Source organism: Podarcis pityusensis, assembly GCF_964106645.2.
Source record: "Podarcis pityusensis genome assembly, chromosome: 6".
In the NCBI taxonomy this organism is placed as follows: Eukaryota; Metazoa; Chordata; class Lepidosauria; order Squamata; family Lacertidae; genus Podarcis; species Podarcis pityusensis.
The window spans coordinates 81,695,771-81,712,442 of NC_138030.1; the positions used below are offsets into that span (position 1 = coordinate 81,695,771).

The 16,672-nt window shown below is 48.6% G+C and overlaps 1 protein-coding gene and 1 long non-coding RNA gene across 5 annotated transcripts in view; one reads left to right on the forward strand and one right to left on the reverse strand.

Moving 5' to 3' along the window:
* The window catches only part of LHX9 (LIM homeobox 9), a 37,955-nt gene extending 21,668 nt beyond the window's left edge, over positions 1-16,287 (reverse strand). For 2 of the 3 annotated variants that reach the window (XM_081010789.1, XM_081010787.1), the window contains exons 1-3: positions 15,878-16,287; positions 12,781-12,983; positions 8,719-9,089 (exon numbers count right to left, since the gene is read on the reverse strand). In XM_081010789.1, coding sequence (XP_080866915.1) covers positions 8,719-9,089; positions 12,781-12,983; positions 15,878-16,051 — 748 coding nt within the window. In that variant the 5' untranslated portion in view covers positions 16,052-16,287. The remainder of the gene's footprint in view (positions 1-8,718; positions 9,090-12,780; positions 12,984-15,877) is intronic. The other variant, XM_081010788.1, reaches the window with a different exon arrangement.
* Positions 1-16,672, forward strand: part of LOC308479833 — a 48,941-nt gene that overhangs the window by 24,110 nt on the left and 8,159 nt on the right. The window lies entirely within an intron of this gene.

A 16,672-nucleotide genomic window follows, 5' to 3' on the forward strand; every position in this document is an offset into this window, starting at 1 on the left:
AGCTGCTCAGATCAGGACAATAAAATGGGGTGGGCTAAAGTTTGCTCTGTTATTCTCTGTTTTCCCCCCAGATGTGAAAGCCATTGGTGAACAAAGGCCAGGTGAGACAGACCTGTTATTGTCCTGCAGAGGTGACATCAGCAGGTGTGGCTTTTGCATGACAAGCTATCCCACTGGAATCCCCTCTTCCATACAACTATTAAAGGTTCAGGAATCCTGGCATCTTTGGCATCACGCCGCCTTACTTAAAGCCTTTTCAGCCTCCTGCAATTCCCTACCTAGGAAAAATCAACCAAGCTGCTACTTCCTTACTTGATTCCTCCCAAAACCAGGTGAAAACATTCATAAACAATCAGCTTTGCTGTTCATTTTTTAGCTGGCATGTTAATTGTTTTAACTTACATATTATATGGTGTGCGCGCACACCAATATATATATATTTAACTAAGATGACTAGATGAAATAGAAACCTTTTTTTCTGTCTTTGTAGCAGAAGGAATTTCAGTAGGTGCAGCCTGTCAATCAAGATGCACCAATGGGAATTACTTCTGCCCCACAACCATCAAAGGGGTAGGAGCCCAGTTTCCTTTTTCATCTAGCCACCCTACTTTGAAAACTTATTTTCATGAGAAAAGAGATCAGCTACGCGAACCTAAGCCATACCTACCCAGAAATTAAATCATATTGGCTTCAATGGGGCTTACTTCCAGGTAAGCAGATGTGCAGGCTAATAGTTTTGTTAGCATGATGAATAAGTGATCACAGGGCTGCAGCTATGCAGCCCGATATGTTAGATGAGAGCTTGTCTGAGTTCAATGGGATTTACTCCCAGCCAAGTAGGCATGCTTACACAGGACTGTAATACCCCAACCATGTTTTCACATGTGATGCTTTCATACAAGGAAGCACCCTAGAGCTATTCTTGTGCTTGTTATTCATAGTTTGCATACGAAGGCTGTTTGTGTGGGATTAAAAGCAGAAAAAGGACCCTTCTTAAAACCCCAATGGATATTCTAGCTGTAGGTTAGGCTTTATCCCTGTGACTTCATATTTATGTACGGATTATAGTCACATCATGTAGGATTGGCAGCTTTTAAATCCGGCTGCCCCTTTACAACAAAAATTTGATATGTGGCAAGTAAAAATATTTTTTCTCCACACCTTAAGCAGTTTCACATCAATCCGCGGTTTAAAAGACACATGAACAGACCACTGCACTTGACAAACCTCACGTCATGGGTGGAAATGCTCTTGGAACCTGAACCATCATGCAAGTTGATGCTGTATAAAAACAGCACTCCAGCTCACAGGCTCTAGGCCAGGGAGATCTCTTATTCACAAAGCAGCCAGGTGGTAAATCATGACATCTAGATGGGGAACTAACAAAACATGGCAGAAGTGTTGTCAGGGAATTATAGGCACCGTTCCCAAAGATTGTAGGAAAGTGTACCGTCTCAAATGGGACAGAGCCTTTTGCTAGCTTTTCCCTCTGCCTCCTCAACTCACACTTCTCTTCTTTAAAAATAAATAATTCAAATATTCACATCCTAAAGGAGTGCCTCAGGAAGGACATTGGTTGTTGTCCTTGTTATATCATAAAAATGTTCTTTAAAAAAAAAAAATTCACATCCTAGAACCAGAGGTAACCAGTGGCGTAGCGTGGGTTGTCAGCACCCGGGGCAAGGCAAGTAATTTGCGCCCCCTAACCCGGTAGGGGCAGAGAGCTGCAAGTGCGAGCGCGCCCCCCCAGACGTTGCGGCCGGTGCGGCCGGCCCCCCCTGCACCCCCCACGCTACGCCACTGGAGGTAACACAGCTGCCACTGAGAATTGGATAAAATGAACTAGTGGGCCAGAGTTATTGGTCTGATCTGGAGAGAACTTTTACAAATGTACATTTTAAAGCTGGATCTGAATCAAGCCACATTTCCTAGGAAAGGAACAGTTGGCATCTAGCTCATTAAGGGAAACAGAACTTTCTCCGATTATTTTATAATTGACCTGGGTAGGTCACTTTGCCTCACCACTATAGTTGAGAGTGGAGGGTGGGCAGCATACCTGGCAAAAATCCTCCTTCTACACAACACATGAAAAGCACGCAAACCCCTCAAAGTCTGAACACACACAACAGCCTCAAATCCAGTCAGTTTCTGAATGTTGCTCTGAATATAAGGCAGCTTGGCAAACAAGAGAAAGTTGGCCTATTAAAATATGCCATCTTTTCTTCGCTGTCTCTCACATTTAAGGCCAATGCAGCAGCAACAGACAGCTCCTACACACACACACACACACACACAAAAAAAAACCCCTACATTTTTAAAAATAAATATTCTGCCTCCTCTCTCTGAGAAAGGCTTCTCCCTGCAGAAGCCACCAGAGGTCACTGCTACATTCTTTTGACAAATCCCAGTATGTTGGGAGTTAGAATTTCGGAGGAGACAGCAATCTTTTTATTGGTGGAAAATGTTACTACTTCTGTTTTAGCTACAACACCCGAAAGGGGTGGGAGAGTCGAGGTCAACGGCCACATAAATTCTGCTCAGCAAGGCCTTTTAAAAATAATAATAATAATAATAAAGAAATAAGCCAATCCCAGTCTGCCTTTCAGTTGTCTCCTTTCTGTTCTGTTCTGTTAAACCCCTTAATCCATCATGCAGGGAGCCACTGATCACGGGAAGAAGAGGGTTTAGGCTGTTATTGCCATGTGAAAGGATTTGGTGCCCTAGATCTGAATATTTCTGAACCTATCCTGCACAAGTTTCACTCAAAAGGAACGTGTTCAGTGAGGGCTGATCCACAACCGTCCGTTGGGACGTAGCCATAAAGGCACTGGTTCAATTATACAATATCATAACATTACAGTGGTACCTCGGGTTAAGTACTTAATTCGTTCCGGAGGTCCGTTCTTAACCTGAAACTGTTCTTAACCTGAAGCACCACTTTAGCTAATGGGGCCTCCTGCTGCCACTGCGCCACTGCTGCACGATTCCTGTTCTCATCCTGAAGCAAAGTTCTTAACCCAAGGTAATATTTCTGGGTTAGCGGAGTCTGTAACCTGAAGCATATGTAACCTGAAGCGTATGTAACCCGAGGTACCACTGTAACTGTCATGCCATTTTCACACGCTGCATATATAACAACCCAAAATGCAAAGGTGAATTGGGGAGGACAGGAATCTGAAAACAAGCATGACAAGAGCCCATCTGGACCATGTGAAGGAATCAGCTCCTTGACCTGAAGTGCCAAAGGGCACATTCAAAGTAATGGAAAGGCTGGACACAGACCTAGAACTAAGTCTAACTCAACATCCATAGCATCAGGCTGTGGCCTGATATGTGCTTCTTCAATTGGGAAGAAGTCCTGCTGAACTCAGTAGGCTTTTCCGAGTAAACAGGTCAAAGATTAGGCTGCAAGAATGCCTCTTGGCTTACATTGTGCCACTTATCAACATTATTAATTCAAGAGGAGAGAAAGCAGAAGAGAAAGCCATTTGGAAAATCAAATGTACATCATAGCCAGTGGTCACTGTTGTGGTTTTGCTTGAAAACTGCAAAGGCAGCACAGGTGATTAATAAAATGTGCCGTATGTTTTGAAAGTGGTCCAGGATAACAAAGCACCCTAACATTGCTGCCCGACAGCTGGGCTTTGCCCATGAACAGGAGATCTTCCCACTGCAGGAGGGAACCTTCAAACTAGGAGAGGCCCCTCATCCCAGTAATTAGCCAAATGATAACATAATATGGGAAACTGGACCACATGTGCATTGCAGTCAGCTTGTAGTTCTAAGTAACAATGCAAACCTATGCACATTTTCCAAAAAGCATGTCCTGTTTTATTCAGTGTGACTTCAGCTGCAGTCATACACACAACTGGGAACAAGTTTTATAGAGCTCGGTGGAACTTCCTTCCAGGGTTTCGCCATTACACCCAAAGATGCATACACAGAATTCCACCTGGATCTTGCAATTTTACCTGGGAGCTTACATCACTAGGAATTAGAGATCAGGGATGCATTTGGGATGGGTGGAAATCCAAAGTGGCCCATTACAGGCAAGTAGATGGTTCTCTCTCTCTCTCTCTCTCTCTCTCTCTCTCACACACACACACACACACACACTCCCCTAACAGCACATTGGAACCTCATTTCCCCTATTTGTGTGTCCTTTAGAATCTTGTTAATGGGGAACAGAAAGCAGAAGGTAGCTGTTTCTAAACATGGTACCTACTTTGGTCAGATTTACCTTTGCATTATAGGTGTGGGGAAAATGAGAGGTGGCATTGTGCAAAGATGACCTAGGTGCCAATCCTGTACCCATTTACCTGGGAGTAGGCTCTACCGAACTCAATGAGACTTACTTCTGGGTAGGCATGCATAGGATTGTGCTGCTAAGTGGCTTATCTGACTTGCGATTTCATAGGCAGTACCTTCACATCTAATGAAGTAGGCTGTTGCCAGGTGCTTTCCTCCAGCTAAATCAGGTATGGGGAATCTTTAGCTCTCCAAATATTACTGGACTACACCTCCTATCATTCCTGGCCATTAGGCATGCTTGCTAGGGCTGATGGGAATTGTAGTTCATTAACATGGGGGGGGGGGACACAAAGCTTCTCCACACCTATGCTAAATAAACCAGTTCCTCTATTATTACAGGCCTAGTGAAGACAACAACAAAACTAAGGGAGAAGGATGACAGCCTTGACTCTCTGAATGCACTCTTGCGATTCTTACTTCCTAGTAACTCTGATCAGAAACAGAGTAGAAAGCTGAGATTTAGCTTATCATTTCTGTATGATTGGAGCACTTGCTTATTTATACATCCTGAAATAAGAAAGTGCTCTGTATTCATTTTGCACGCGATCTAACCAACGTTAAGCACTTAAAAAAAGAGAAAACATTCATATATTTGGGCAAAGATGTAAGCAGGTGCTTCATTCTCCTGTTGAAAACCATGGGACCTTCAGACCACAATCCTGTCTGTAATTAATGTAAACGGCCCTTATTTCTGCAGATATCATGTGTGTTCACGATTAAAGTTTAATTCTCTGAAATTAACTCAGTAACATTCTAGGCTAGTCCCTTCTGCCTCCCTTTGGAGACACAGATCTGCTCTGCAATAAATAGCACAAAGAGGCAGGTTGTCTAATTTGAGGACAACCCACTCCAGTGGTTTGGGGTTTTGCCTTTCACTTTTCCAGCCAAATTAGAGTAAGCATCAAAAGATGAACAACGCCAACTTGACTCCTCTTTCCTCCACCCTCTCCCTATCCAGTTTATTATATTTAACCGGTTGTGGACATGATCCACAGGGAAATTCTCCTACACACGACATCCAAACGAATGCGGGCCGATTTTCATTTGGGGAGAAGTTGGAAGCCCTTAAACTAGCGCACGCCGTCTTGGTATAGTCTTTTCCATCTGTCTGCTCTGCCTCTCGCTCTCTATCTCCAAACTAACATGACTTTCCAGAAAACACTGAACACTTTTTCTTTTGTCTCCTTCTGGAAAAAAAGTGCTCTGTTTTAAGAGCGATTTTCTAGGGAGGGTTGCTTTGTTCCTTGAAAAAGGAGGGAGGGAGAGAGAGAGAGAGAGAGAGAGAGAGAGAGAGAGAGACGCTCTGAAGCGAAAAGGAATGATCGCAACGAATCCGATGCTCCCAAGCCTTTAACGAAAGTTGCCCAAGGCAGGAACTTAAGCCTTCACTGAAATCAACTATTTTCAAACAACAGGGGGTCGTGATTCTGGTGTGGGAGGAAAATGGTACAATCCAACCTGGTCGAATCACTTTGATGGCTTCTGAAGTCCTACGTACTTTTTTACCTGAGAGTAATGTATGATTCTTTTTTCTGAATAGACGCGCATAGGATTGCGCTGTTCGGCAGCGGATTTACTCGAAAGGAAAATGTCACTGTGTTCTACTGGAAAGTAGACCCAGGCACAAGATTGCAACGGAAAGCTCCTCCGTACTGGGGCTTTAAAAAAATGTTTCCATTTCTGCTGGATCGTGGCCCACTCCTGTTCAAAAGATAGCTAGGATTCTCTGTCTGGCAAATATGTTTTGGGGTCGTTCGGAGCTGGGCAGTTGCAGGATTTATTTTTTTTCCCCGAGCGGGCAAAGTAAAACCTTGAAATTAAGGAGCAGTCTACGTTTTCAGTGGGAAGACCCGTACCGTTTGCCTCCTGTCTCCGGTTCTACAAATGCAAGAAACTTAATAATTTTTCAGAGTAAAAGCTAGAAAATGGAGGGTTGAGGGATATGGTTTAAGGTGAGGGGCAACAGGATTGCAGCCCAACCCCACGATTTCTGCCCGTTCCAAGATTGTGTGCATGCATTGTTTGAAATCTATATTCCATATATTGGCTGGAGTTCTGTTAGTTTGGGGTGGGATGAATACGCATAACGCACTGAAAGCAATCCCAGTGCCTTTCCCAGTGCCTTGCCCAGCCCCCCAGCCCTTCCTTCAGTCTCTCCCCCCCCCCACTCCTTCTGCCCAGCCCCCTTGGAGAGGAGAGGCGCCTCAGCGCGCGCTCTCGCTTCGCCTTCCTACATCTCGCCTAGCCTAGAAGCGGCTCCGCTGCCAGAGATTCCAGTGTCATCTCCAATTAACAGCCAACAATTAAAACTCGGCTTCCTCCTCTTCTAGCTCCCCCCCTCCCTCCGCATCAGAGGACACGAAATTGCCTCGCTCTTCCTTGCCAAAGGTGGGGGGGGGGCGAGGAAAGAAGGAGAGGCTTCGTGCCTCCAGCTAGCGCGGGAGAGTGAAATCCGGAGCAAGGCGCTTTCCAGTAGACAAGCAAGCAAAACTCGCTTAGCGCGGATTGGAGCAGGAGCGCACTGGCACAGCATCTGTCTGCTTTGCAGGCAGGAGGTCCCGGGTTCAGGCCTCGGCATCTCCAGGCAGGGCTGGGAATGCCCTCCATCTGAAGCCCTGGGGGAGCAGCTGCCAGTCTTAGTGGACAATAGATGGCAGAATGAGGCAGATTCCCATGTTCGTTAGGAGAGCGGAGCGCATCATTTCAGGTTAATCCGTATTGCAAAACAGAAACCCCGGGCCCTGACTTTCTTTTCCCTGAGAATGGTCCAGATTCAACAGGGTCAACTCTCCCCCACCCACCCAATTTCAATTTTTTTTCTGTGAGCTCAGATTCTCTCAAACATACATCCAGCTTTGTGTTTAGCTTTAGTTGCGCGCATTCACCATCCAGCCAGGGACAAAGCAACGCGGAGCGCCTCTATTCGAGCAAACCACAAATTTCATGCTCAGGGACCTCCTCCGAGGGGGCGATTTCACGGCTAAATTGGAGGTCGCGGCACAGTCTGCGGGGGCTTGCGCTCCCTTTTACGCATCCCACGGGCAGCCGTCTAGGTTTCGAATTGAGGCCAATATATCCTGAAACCTGGAAGGACTCTAGGCTCTTAGAAACGGGACTAGACCCGGCAGAAAATGGGGTTGGGCTGTGCGTCCTGATGATGGTCACACTATCACCAGAAAATAATTCTCACTTGCGTTTCAGGCGGATTGCGAGGGTTGTTTCCCTCCCAAACAACACCCAGTAATATGATATGGCTGATATTTCAGCAAGTATAATTGATCGGGCCGCCTAATTCTCAGCCAGCCATGAGAAGGGAAATGGCTGAGAAATGGACTTTTCGTTGCTGTAGCCTAGTGCGTAAATTTACGCGCGTCTTCTCCTGGGTCGGTCCCGTTGAGTTCAGCGAGGCGCGCCATGCGCATTTAGCCCAGAGTAAAGCCCGTTTAACACTGGTGAACCTGCTTCTGAACAGAGATTCAGAGGATCCCGTCGTAAGAAACATATCCGATTCCCCAGCCCCGATCTCTCCTCTGCCACACAAACTTTAAGGGGCTTCAAGGAAATCCCCCTCTCCTTCGCTTTTATCTGTCACCTGGGGATCATAATAGTGGCCTACCTTACAGGGCTGGTTCAAGGATTACAACGAAGTAATATGCGGAGTACTTTGGACATTCGGAACCACTAAAAATTAGCCCCCCAGCTTTCCTCTATGGAAAGCAAGCTGCTTCTGTTCTGATTCAAACTAAACTCTCGTGTCTCAGTGAAGTCGAGTTAAATTAAATCAAAAGGTATTTGTGTCCTATCTTTAAAGTCAAAGTACGGTAGGTCATAACTCGGTCCTCTAGGAGCAAAAAAAGAGCGTTCTAGAGAAAATAAGAAAGATCCCGGTAGTTTCCCCTCCTTAGGTCAGTGAGCTTCATGGGATTTTTTTTTCTCTGTGCGGAATCCTTAACCTAAATCTGAAAATAAATGCCAAGGGCGGGAGGGAATTCAATGGAGCACACGTTGCGTCAGAAGAACTAAGTCCCATGGAGTTGAATGGGACGTACCCTCTTTACATCGAATATTTTACAGTACCTACACTGCATCTGATTCTCTCTAGCCCACAAAAAGCTCATGCAAGCCAGTTTGCTAACCTTTAAGATGCCACCCCTTCCCCGCCTTTCTTCTCTGGAACTAAGCACTTCCCAGGAGGGTTTCAGAGAGGCAGAAACCCGTGGGAAATCGAGCGAGTTTGCCAGCCTCCCCGTGTCGGCGGCGTGTCACGTGTGAATCGGCCTTTATAGGCGTGTAGGGCGAGTTTGAGGCCCACGCCCAACCCAGTGAGGCGACTGGTTCCTCGAAGAAGGCTGACCCCTCCCTTCCCCCCCGGTAGCCCCGGAGGCTAGTTGCGGGGTCGCCACCCACCTGAATTGTAACTGACGAGGTCCACGCCCAAGGCCGGGCTCTTCCTCTTCCTGGGCCGGCCTTTCTGGACCGTGCCGGTGCCGTTAAAGTAAGGCAGCGCCAGGCCTCCTCCCTTGGCCGCCAGCTCGGTGTAGCTCAGCTGCGGAGGCGGGTAGGAGGCAGGATCGGTGCCCTGCAGCAGGCTCTCGAAGTGCGCCCGGCAGTAGACCACGTTGTCCTTCATGCCGAAGTGGTCGCCCGTCGTCAGCGTCTTGTTGCACGTGGTGCAGGTGAAGCAGCTCAGGTGGTACACCGAGTCCCGGGCGCGCATCACCATCTCCGAGGCCGAGATGCCCAGGTGGCAGCGGGCACAGCGCTGCACGGAGAACCTTCTGAAGGGAAGAGCGCACAGCGTTAGAGCCAGCGGGCGGCAGGAGGGGCCAGCGGGCACGCCGAGCCCATCCACCCGACCACGCTTGCGGACCTGGTGTCGCGTCAAGCGGCCTGCGAACGCTCAGGAGGCCGAGAGGGGAAGATGCGCGTAGTTTTCACAAGAAACCAACCGACGTGGTCGTCTGCATGGGCTACACGCGTCAAGGGCTGGCGAAGTCGTGGCGAAGGAGAAACGGGGGTCTTGGTTGGGCAACGGATGGCAAGGGTTTCGTTTTTCGTTTATTTTTTATTTATTTTTTTAAGCTTTTGCAAGAGTGGCCTGGCCCTCTTCTAAATCCGGAGTAGCAAGGACTTTAAAAAAAAATCAGACAGAGAAACGAGACTTCAGCTGCCCCATTTCAAATATGGAAGGAGAGAGAGACGATAAATCAGTGTTTTTTGTTTTTGAAGACAGAAGGAAAGTTAAATTGAAAAAACACACACAGTAGAGTGGTTATGATCTAGCTCAAGGGGAGGGTGATTTTTCCGGTTCTCCTGCTCCTCCCGGGGCGCCCCGTTACCTGCGATTACGCCCCATTGAACCCAACAGTCTTTCCTTCTTCGTCCACAGGTAGAGGAGGGAGAGGGGTGCAGAATAAGGCCACAGTTCAGTTCCACAGGGGCCTGGAGAGGTTAAATCTCTCCTTTGGAATTAACCGGACTTCTAAGCCATTCCTTTGGGCCGGATCCTGCCCCCAAACCGTCACAGCAAGCTCTCTTAACATGCTCCGGGGTCCCCACCTGTCTCCCCCGTTATCTCATGTGCCTGCCTGAGTTCCCCATTCCTCCGAGCGATTGTAGCGAGACTATCCAGATGGCAAAAATGGCGGGATCCTCCCCCGCCCCCGCATTTTTAAGGAGCAAATATGCTTTATGCCCTTGGCACACGTGCTGGTTCCTACGGTTGTCACCCGATTAAAAGGACCGTCCCTCGATTGATCACACTTTCAAATCGGCATGCATTGGAAAGGAATAAACTGAAGGGGAGGGAACGAAGTGTGCCAGTGTGGGTGCTGCAGGCATCACCCGAGAATGAAAAAATATATAATACAGTACTATATATGAATATTTTTGTTATTGGAAACCCTTACACCAATGTATATAGGCATGCATCTTTCAAGCGTTTCAACGATTCATCTAACCAGTTGATCGACTAAACTTTTGAGGTTTACTTAGCACGTCAGCCCATATCTCCGTTTTCTTAATAAAAGAGGGAGACAGCCCACAGAACCAAATATTATGACGCCCCCCATCAGGCAAGGAGTCAACTCATACACGTTGCTGGGAGGGGGTCGAGGAGTCTCTGGGATTCAAACCTCAGATTTGATAGTTCCATGCTTGCCTTTTTAGTGGCAACAGCACTTTGCACGCATTCAGACGTTCTCTTTACGACGGTTTAAGCTGACAGGTTCAATTAAGATGAGACTTCTAAGTGGGAAACCTAAAAAAGCTCTGAATCTAGATATACTGGAAGTTCCTCCTGACAAATCTCCATAGCTCTCGAAACCCAAATCTGATGCTCCGGGACATTTCGCTATCAACCCCCCTGGATCCGTTTCGTCCCTTTTCGACTGGAAGAGGGAGGTAGAGAGCAGGGAGCCGGCTCCGAGTTGACAACCGCAGGACCTCCAAACGAAGGCTTTCTGTCCCCAAGGGCGGAGGAACACGCTTCCTCCTGCCCTGCTCCGAAATAGGCTAACTTTGCTCATTCCATCCCGAGAGAGGAAGAGTTTCACACATTGCACCGGTATACACTGATCATGCTCTCCGGGGAAGAGCTCTGTGGAGCCGGGAAGCTGGTGTGACTCTAGGCACGGATATTTATTTTGGCTCTATCAGGATCATCTGAGCCTTTTAGCAGATTCCTTTTGCGGAAAGGCTGCGAAATAAAGCTGAGAATACAGTGGGACATCGTCTTTAAGTTTAGGTTTCCTAGGTTTCTCAAAAGCTGTCCAAAGGAAAGGAAAGGGAGAAGGGGGGAGGGGGCAAGTAAACAATACCCTTTCCCATAATTTTTGGAAGATTTCATTAACTGCAACCCTATGCCCCATCCCTTCGAAGTCGGTCAGTGGCACTGACTCCGGATTGCACCTCTGCTTCCAGGCGCACGTCTCTTGGAGTCCGTTTCTCTTGGTTGGAAATCAATGGGCAATTGTTCTAGCTTCGGGCCGGGGTGTAAACAGGAGTGTTATAATTCACTCGGAAAGGCTGGGAGGGACCTGGCGAAATCCGGATGCGTCTCTTTAAGCAAGGGGGGGGGGTCACACACAAACAAGGCTTGTCTGAGGGCAGCTCAGCGCTAACAAGAGCGCGCGGCCAGGCAGCCCAGCGGGAGGGCCGGATCCGGTTCAACAGCGAGGGGCTGGCGGAGCTGCAGGATGGAGAGCCAAGCCAGGCCAGGCCAAGCTGCCGCCCGCCTGCTGCGGGCTCAGGAGAGCGTCTCCTCCGGACCAGCAGTGTGGCCCGCGCCGCTGGTTTCAAGGCCCGCAGTATATGACACAGCCGGTTTAATGAGGGCAGTAGCCTTGCTGCTCAACAGGGACTAGCAGCGCGATCCTAACGGTTGAATCGTGCGATGGGGCTTCCTTCCAAGCAAGCAGGGTTAGGGTTTGCAGCCCAGCAAATCTCACTGAAATTCAACGCAAGGAGACTTGGCTTCTTGAGCTGCAAAACGGCGACCCGATTCAGGTTTGGAAGCAAACTCGGATGAACACACAGCTTAGTGTGTGTGTGTTGGAGGGGTGTTTTTGGCAGGAATGTTTTGGGAAGGATATAGCCCACCTAGGCCTAGGACCGTTTTTCAAGCGTCCCTCCCGCTGCTTTGAATTGTATCCCATTGCTCTGGAAGAGGAGGCACTTTCTCTGCCAGCGTCCCATGCGGAAGTGAGAGAGCTAAGGCTGCCCTTCCTCTACTAGCAAGGAGTTATTGGGGCGAGGGGGGTGATAGCTGAATTTGCACTCTCCCAGCCCTCTTCTAGGCTCTCCTTTGCACTCAAGCCGAGGCCTTTGAGGGCGTATTTACACGTGCGCAACTCGAGGGGCGATTATTTTGCACGTGTGAATGGTCCCCTAGCAGACCAAGCGCTGCCACCCGCGCTTTCTTTCACACCCACCCAATTGATGCACGTTCTGAAATCTAGAGCAGGACTTTTATATGACCCGATGTTTGTTCGTTTCGCGCCGCAACATTTCGCACACACACGCTCAGTGCTACACGCGGGCATCACGTGCGTCACTTTGATTTCTCCACCCCAGCAGCTAAACGCCTGAAGCGACGCCCTCGAAAACCACAACAATCGGGGAGGACATGAAAGCTCTTGCTGAGCTTCCCACATTGGGGGGGGGGGGGTTTCCACCATTCACACGTGAAAGTCATTTTCAGCGGAGCAGTTGAACCCCAGTGTGTAAGCAGTTGAGCCAGCGCAGACTGATAAACCCGTATCTTTGCGAAGGCGACCCAAGTGGAAATCATGCACGTGTGAAGTGCTCCTCGGCTCCTGGTTGATTTCTCCCAGGAAAATCCAATTGAGCCAGGATTGTGGAGGCACCTTTTCTGGTCGGGAGGAGTGGGGGGCGGCCTTTTGCAGTCCCAGAGGGCCACGTGGCTCCCCAAACGGGGTCCCTTCTTCCCCCCTCCCTGGGGTGCTTTACCTGTAATAATCCTCCTTGCAGTAAATGCTGCCGTCCTTGGCGAAGCAGGTGAGCTCGGACTCCAGCGCCAGTTTACATTCACAGCACTTAAGACACCGCAGGTGCCACTGCTTGTCCACCGCCAGCAGGTAGTATCTGTCGGAGATCTTCCCTCCGCAGCCGGCGCACAAGGCAGGCTTCTCCGGGCTCAGCGGGGGCATATTCTGCGGAAGGAGAGCCACACTCAACAACAACTCCGGGAGGGATGGGAACAAAGCGGGGCTGCGGGATCAGACCCACCCAGGATCTCCACAAACCCCCATTAAGGCCATACGCAGTGGGTCTCAAGGGGGGCAACCCCTAAATAACTTTTGCCAGGAGAATCTGCAGGGGTTTCGCCGTCTCCAGCACCCAAAGCCTTCCTATAGCTTAGCCATGGCCTCATTTCCGACTACAAGGCGGTTTGGGTGGGTTTTGCGTCGCGTTTTCCCAGACTTTCTGCGCTTTCCAAGGACCCAGACTTGGGACTTTCAGCCGGACGGCCTTAGAAATGCGAAGAAGCCGCTCTTTTACCGCGGAAGATCTGGACTTAGGGAGCGGATTGCAATGCAAGGTTTTACTTCTGAGATTTTCTGTGCTCCAAAGATACCGAGTTTAACTCCCCCCCCCCCCCGTTGTAGTGCCCACCGCCAGGATCTTTTTATTTCCCTCATTTTTGTTTTTATTTTATTTTATTTTTATTTTTTTGCCTCCTACAAAGAAGCTTCTTCCCAAGCAAGACCTGAAGGCGGCAAACCGAAAGCAGCTCCGTTCTCTTGCAAATAATCAGAAGCGAAGCCTTAAAAAATACTTGGTCTGTAAGACTTCATTACCAAAAAAAAGGGGGGGGAGCTGAAGGGCGGCTTCCCGGAGGAAGTCTGGCTCCAGTTTAAAAGTAGGATTTTAAAAGCTCCATCCAAACCATGTTTACTGGAAAGAAAATCCCTTTTATCACACCGGGCCTAACATCTCTGAGTTGGACCGGATTGCAGAAGTTTGGAAAGAAAGATCAAATTCTTCAGAGTGGTGGAAATGCCAAATAAAGACGAAATGCCCTGCTAAAAGGTCGTTTCCCACCCATCTCCCACTTCTATATAATATATATAAAAATATATAATATATAAATATATAATCGCCTGGATTTTTGCATCCAAAATGCGATCAGTCAGGAAGGCGGGAGAAGCTCTCCCAAGCCGACGACATCTTACGAAAATCTGAATGGATGCAGGGGGTTTGTGTGTTGCTTTTGTTTTCTCCAAAAGTTTATCTTTTGAAAGAAAGAGAAAAAGAAAATCAGAGGAGTGCAGAGAAAGGATTCTTTGGGAGACGCCACTAAGCCTCCGGCTGATTAAAAATACGAATACCGTTGAATCCCAAAAAGAGAAGAAGGGGAAATCATCTGCCTACCCCACCCCCCAAAAAGCCCTGGGAGGAGGGAAGCGCTTGAAATGCCAAGCAGAGCCTCCCCCCCACCCCAGCCTGCTCCAATTCCTTAATGAACTTGGTGGGGGATGGGGAGAGGACCCAGAAGCCAGTTCAAAGAGGCGAGGCTGAGTTTTCTGCAGGCCTTTCCTTCGGTTCATTGTGGGTGCTCAACGGAAGCTCTGAGATTTAGGAGCAAAAGGAAACTTCCTTCATCTCTCTCGCACACAGAGAGTTCTCGGGGAATTAAACCATCTGAAAGGAAGCGGCTTAGCCTGCGTGCAGCTCTGGATTTACTTCATGCTCCTCAATGCAATTCCGGTGAAAATTATGAGACATTTTTACTACCATTTCCGGAAGCTGGGGGGGGGGTGGGCGGCGGCGGAGAGAACCAGCCCTTTCTCTAAACTTAATATCACTACCAATTTCTGTTCTGTTTGGGTGCTGTACTCCCCACCTCCCCGCCCGAGCTGCGCCGTTAGGGATGAAAAGCGAAGGGAATCTATATATTAGCCGAATAGAATTCCTTCCCAGCATTCGAAGAGTTTAGAAAGAGAATATTTCGTTTTAAGTCGGGTCTCTTCACCCTCTCCACAAACACTGTGTGTTGATAGTTATGTTGGACTTTAAATGGGCCTTTGCAGTTTGTTTGGGAGGAAATCTTGTCCGAATCTTTTTTGGGGAAAAAAAGTCAAAGGAAATTCGTTTATACTAGTACTAAGATGTTGGTTATGCGGATGGGAGTTAAACTCCGCCAAGGTGTAGAAATTACGGCAGCGCGCAAATTACTGCCTCCGCTTCTTGCTAGACACGGCGATATTAAACATTACTTCCAGCCCTGTTGCAATCAGATTTAATCCATAACATAACAAAAGGCAAATGCCCCTGGACTTGCTTCGGAATAAATGCGTTTTATTAGGACCCGGCTGCTAAGCGTATACTGGACTGTATATATAAGTGCATGCATGCATGCGTGTGATAAATATATGGTTTTAACCGCAACCTGCAATGATCCATAACAAATTTGTTCGACCCCCGAGATTCTTTACTTGGAAGTAAGTCCCACTCAACTCTAGGGGAGCGTCTTCTCCAGTAAATTTCTATATTTTTACTTAATTCAGACGGGCTAGACTTTTTGATTGGATCCCGCTTTCGTTTTTATTTGCATCACATTTTTTTTAAAAAAAAAACGAAACAAAAACAAACAAACAAAACCACGACGAACAGGACTGAACTCTTCCTTGACCTTACTTGGAATGAAAACTCAAGCTGATTTCACAATATTCGTAGGCTTTTGCTGCAATATATAGATGGTGAAATGTGGCTATTCAAACCGCCGAATAAAAATCCTCCCGAATTTCAAAGTGGAGAAATGCTCTTTTTAAAACGGCAACTTTCTCAGAGTTCAGGGAAGCCCGCGATCTGGGCAAGCTCGGCTTGGATGTAAACAAGCAGAAAGCTGACTTTGAGAGGAGAAACTGTCGGGAATGGGAACATGAGGCTCCGATGCCCCTGCAATATTTGGGTTGATTGATTCTTCTAGCTACACTTTAATTTTTCCTCCCGCTCTGCCTCTTCCATTCTCTTCCCGTCCCTCAGGCTGGCGACCCGCGTCTTCCCCCGACACCCCCTATGCCCCGCGCCTATGACTCCTTACCGCTTCCCGGCCGTTCATCTGCGCGCCTTTGGCCAGGCGCGACTCGGTCTTGGACCTCCTCTCCATCTCCTCCATGATGCCTTGGATGTGGCCTCCGGAGATGCCGTGGAAAAGCATGGCTGGGGAGCGGAAGGGGCAAGCGGTTCCTTCGGCTCGACACCCCACTATTTCCATATACAGGCCCCAGAGTCTTGGGCTAGAGCATCCGAAGCGCCGGGAGGCGGAGGCGGCGGCGGCGGCAGAAGAGGCGAGACAGCCCGCGGAGAAGCAGCGTCGCGGCTCCGGGCCCGGAAGGCAGGCGAGGCGGGACGGACGGACGGACGGCGAGCAGCAGCAGGAGGAGGAGGAGGAGGAGGAGGGTCTCTTGCGGGGCTGCCCCCCGCCTCGTGGCGCAAGGAGAAGGCGCCTTCCTGGGCGGGCAAGGAGGGAAACGACGCCGGACCCCCAAAAAAGGGAGGAAGGAGAGAAAAAAGTGTGAAGAAGAAGAAATAAAAGGGGGAAAGGAGGGATTGGGCAGAGCAGAGACGAAGCAAAAACCCACGAAGCGGAGACTTGTCTTGCAGCTTCCTGAACTAGAAAAACGGGAGTTTTTTGTTTTTTTGTAGGAGGGGGACGTGAGCAAAAGCTATTATGGGCCCCAAAAGGGGAGATTAATATACTTATAAAAATCAAATAAATACACAAATTAAAACCAAAGAAGGGTTTGTAAGGGGGGTGCAGGGGAAGGGGGGGTCGGTTATTTCTCCAAGCAGCGATCCCTGGTTGCTTGAAAAGTTCCCACTTGCCTCTAGGTCG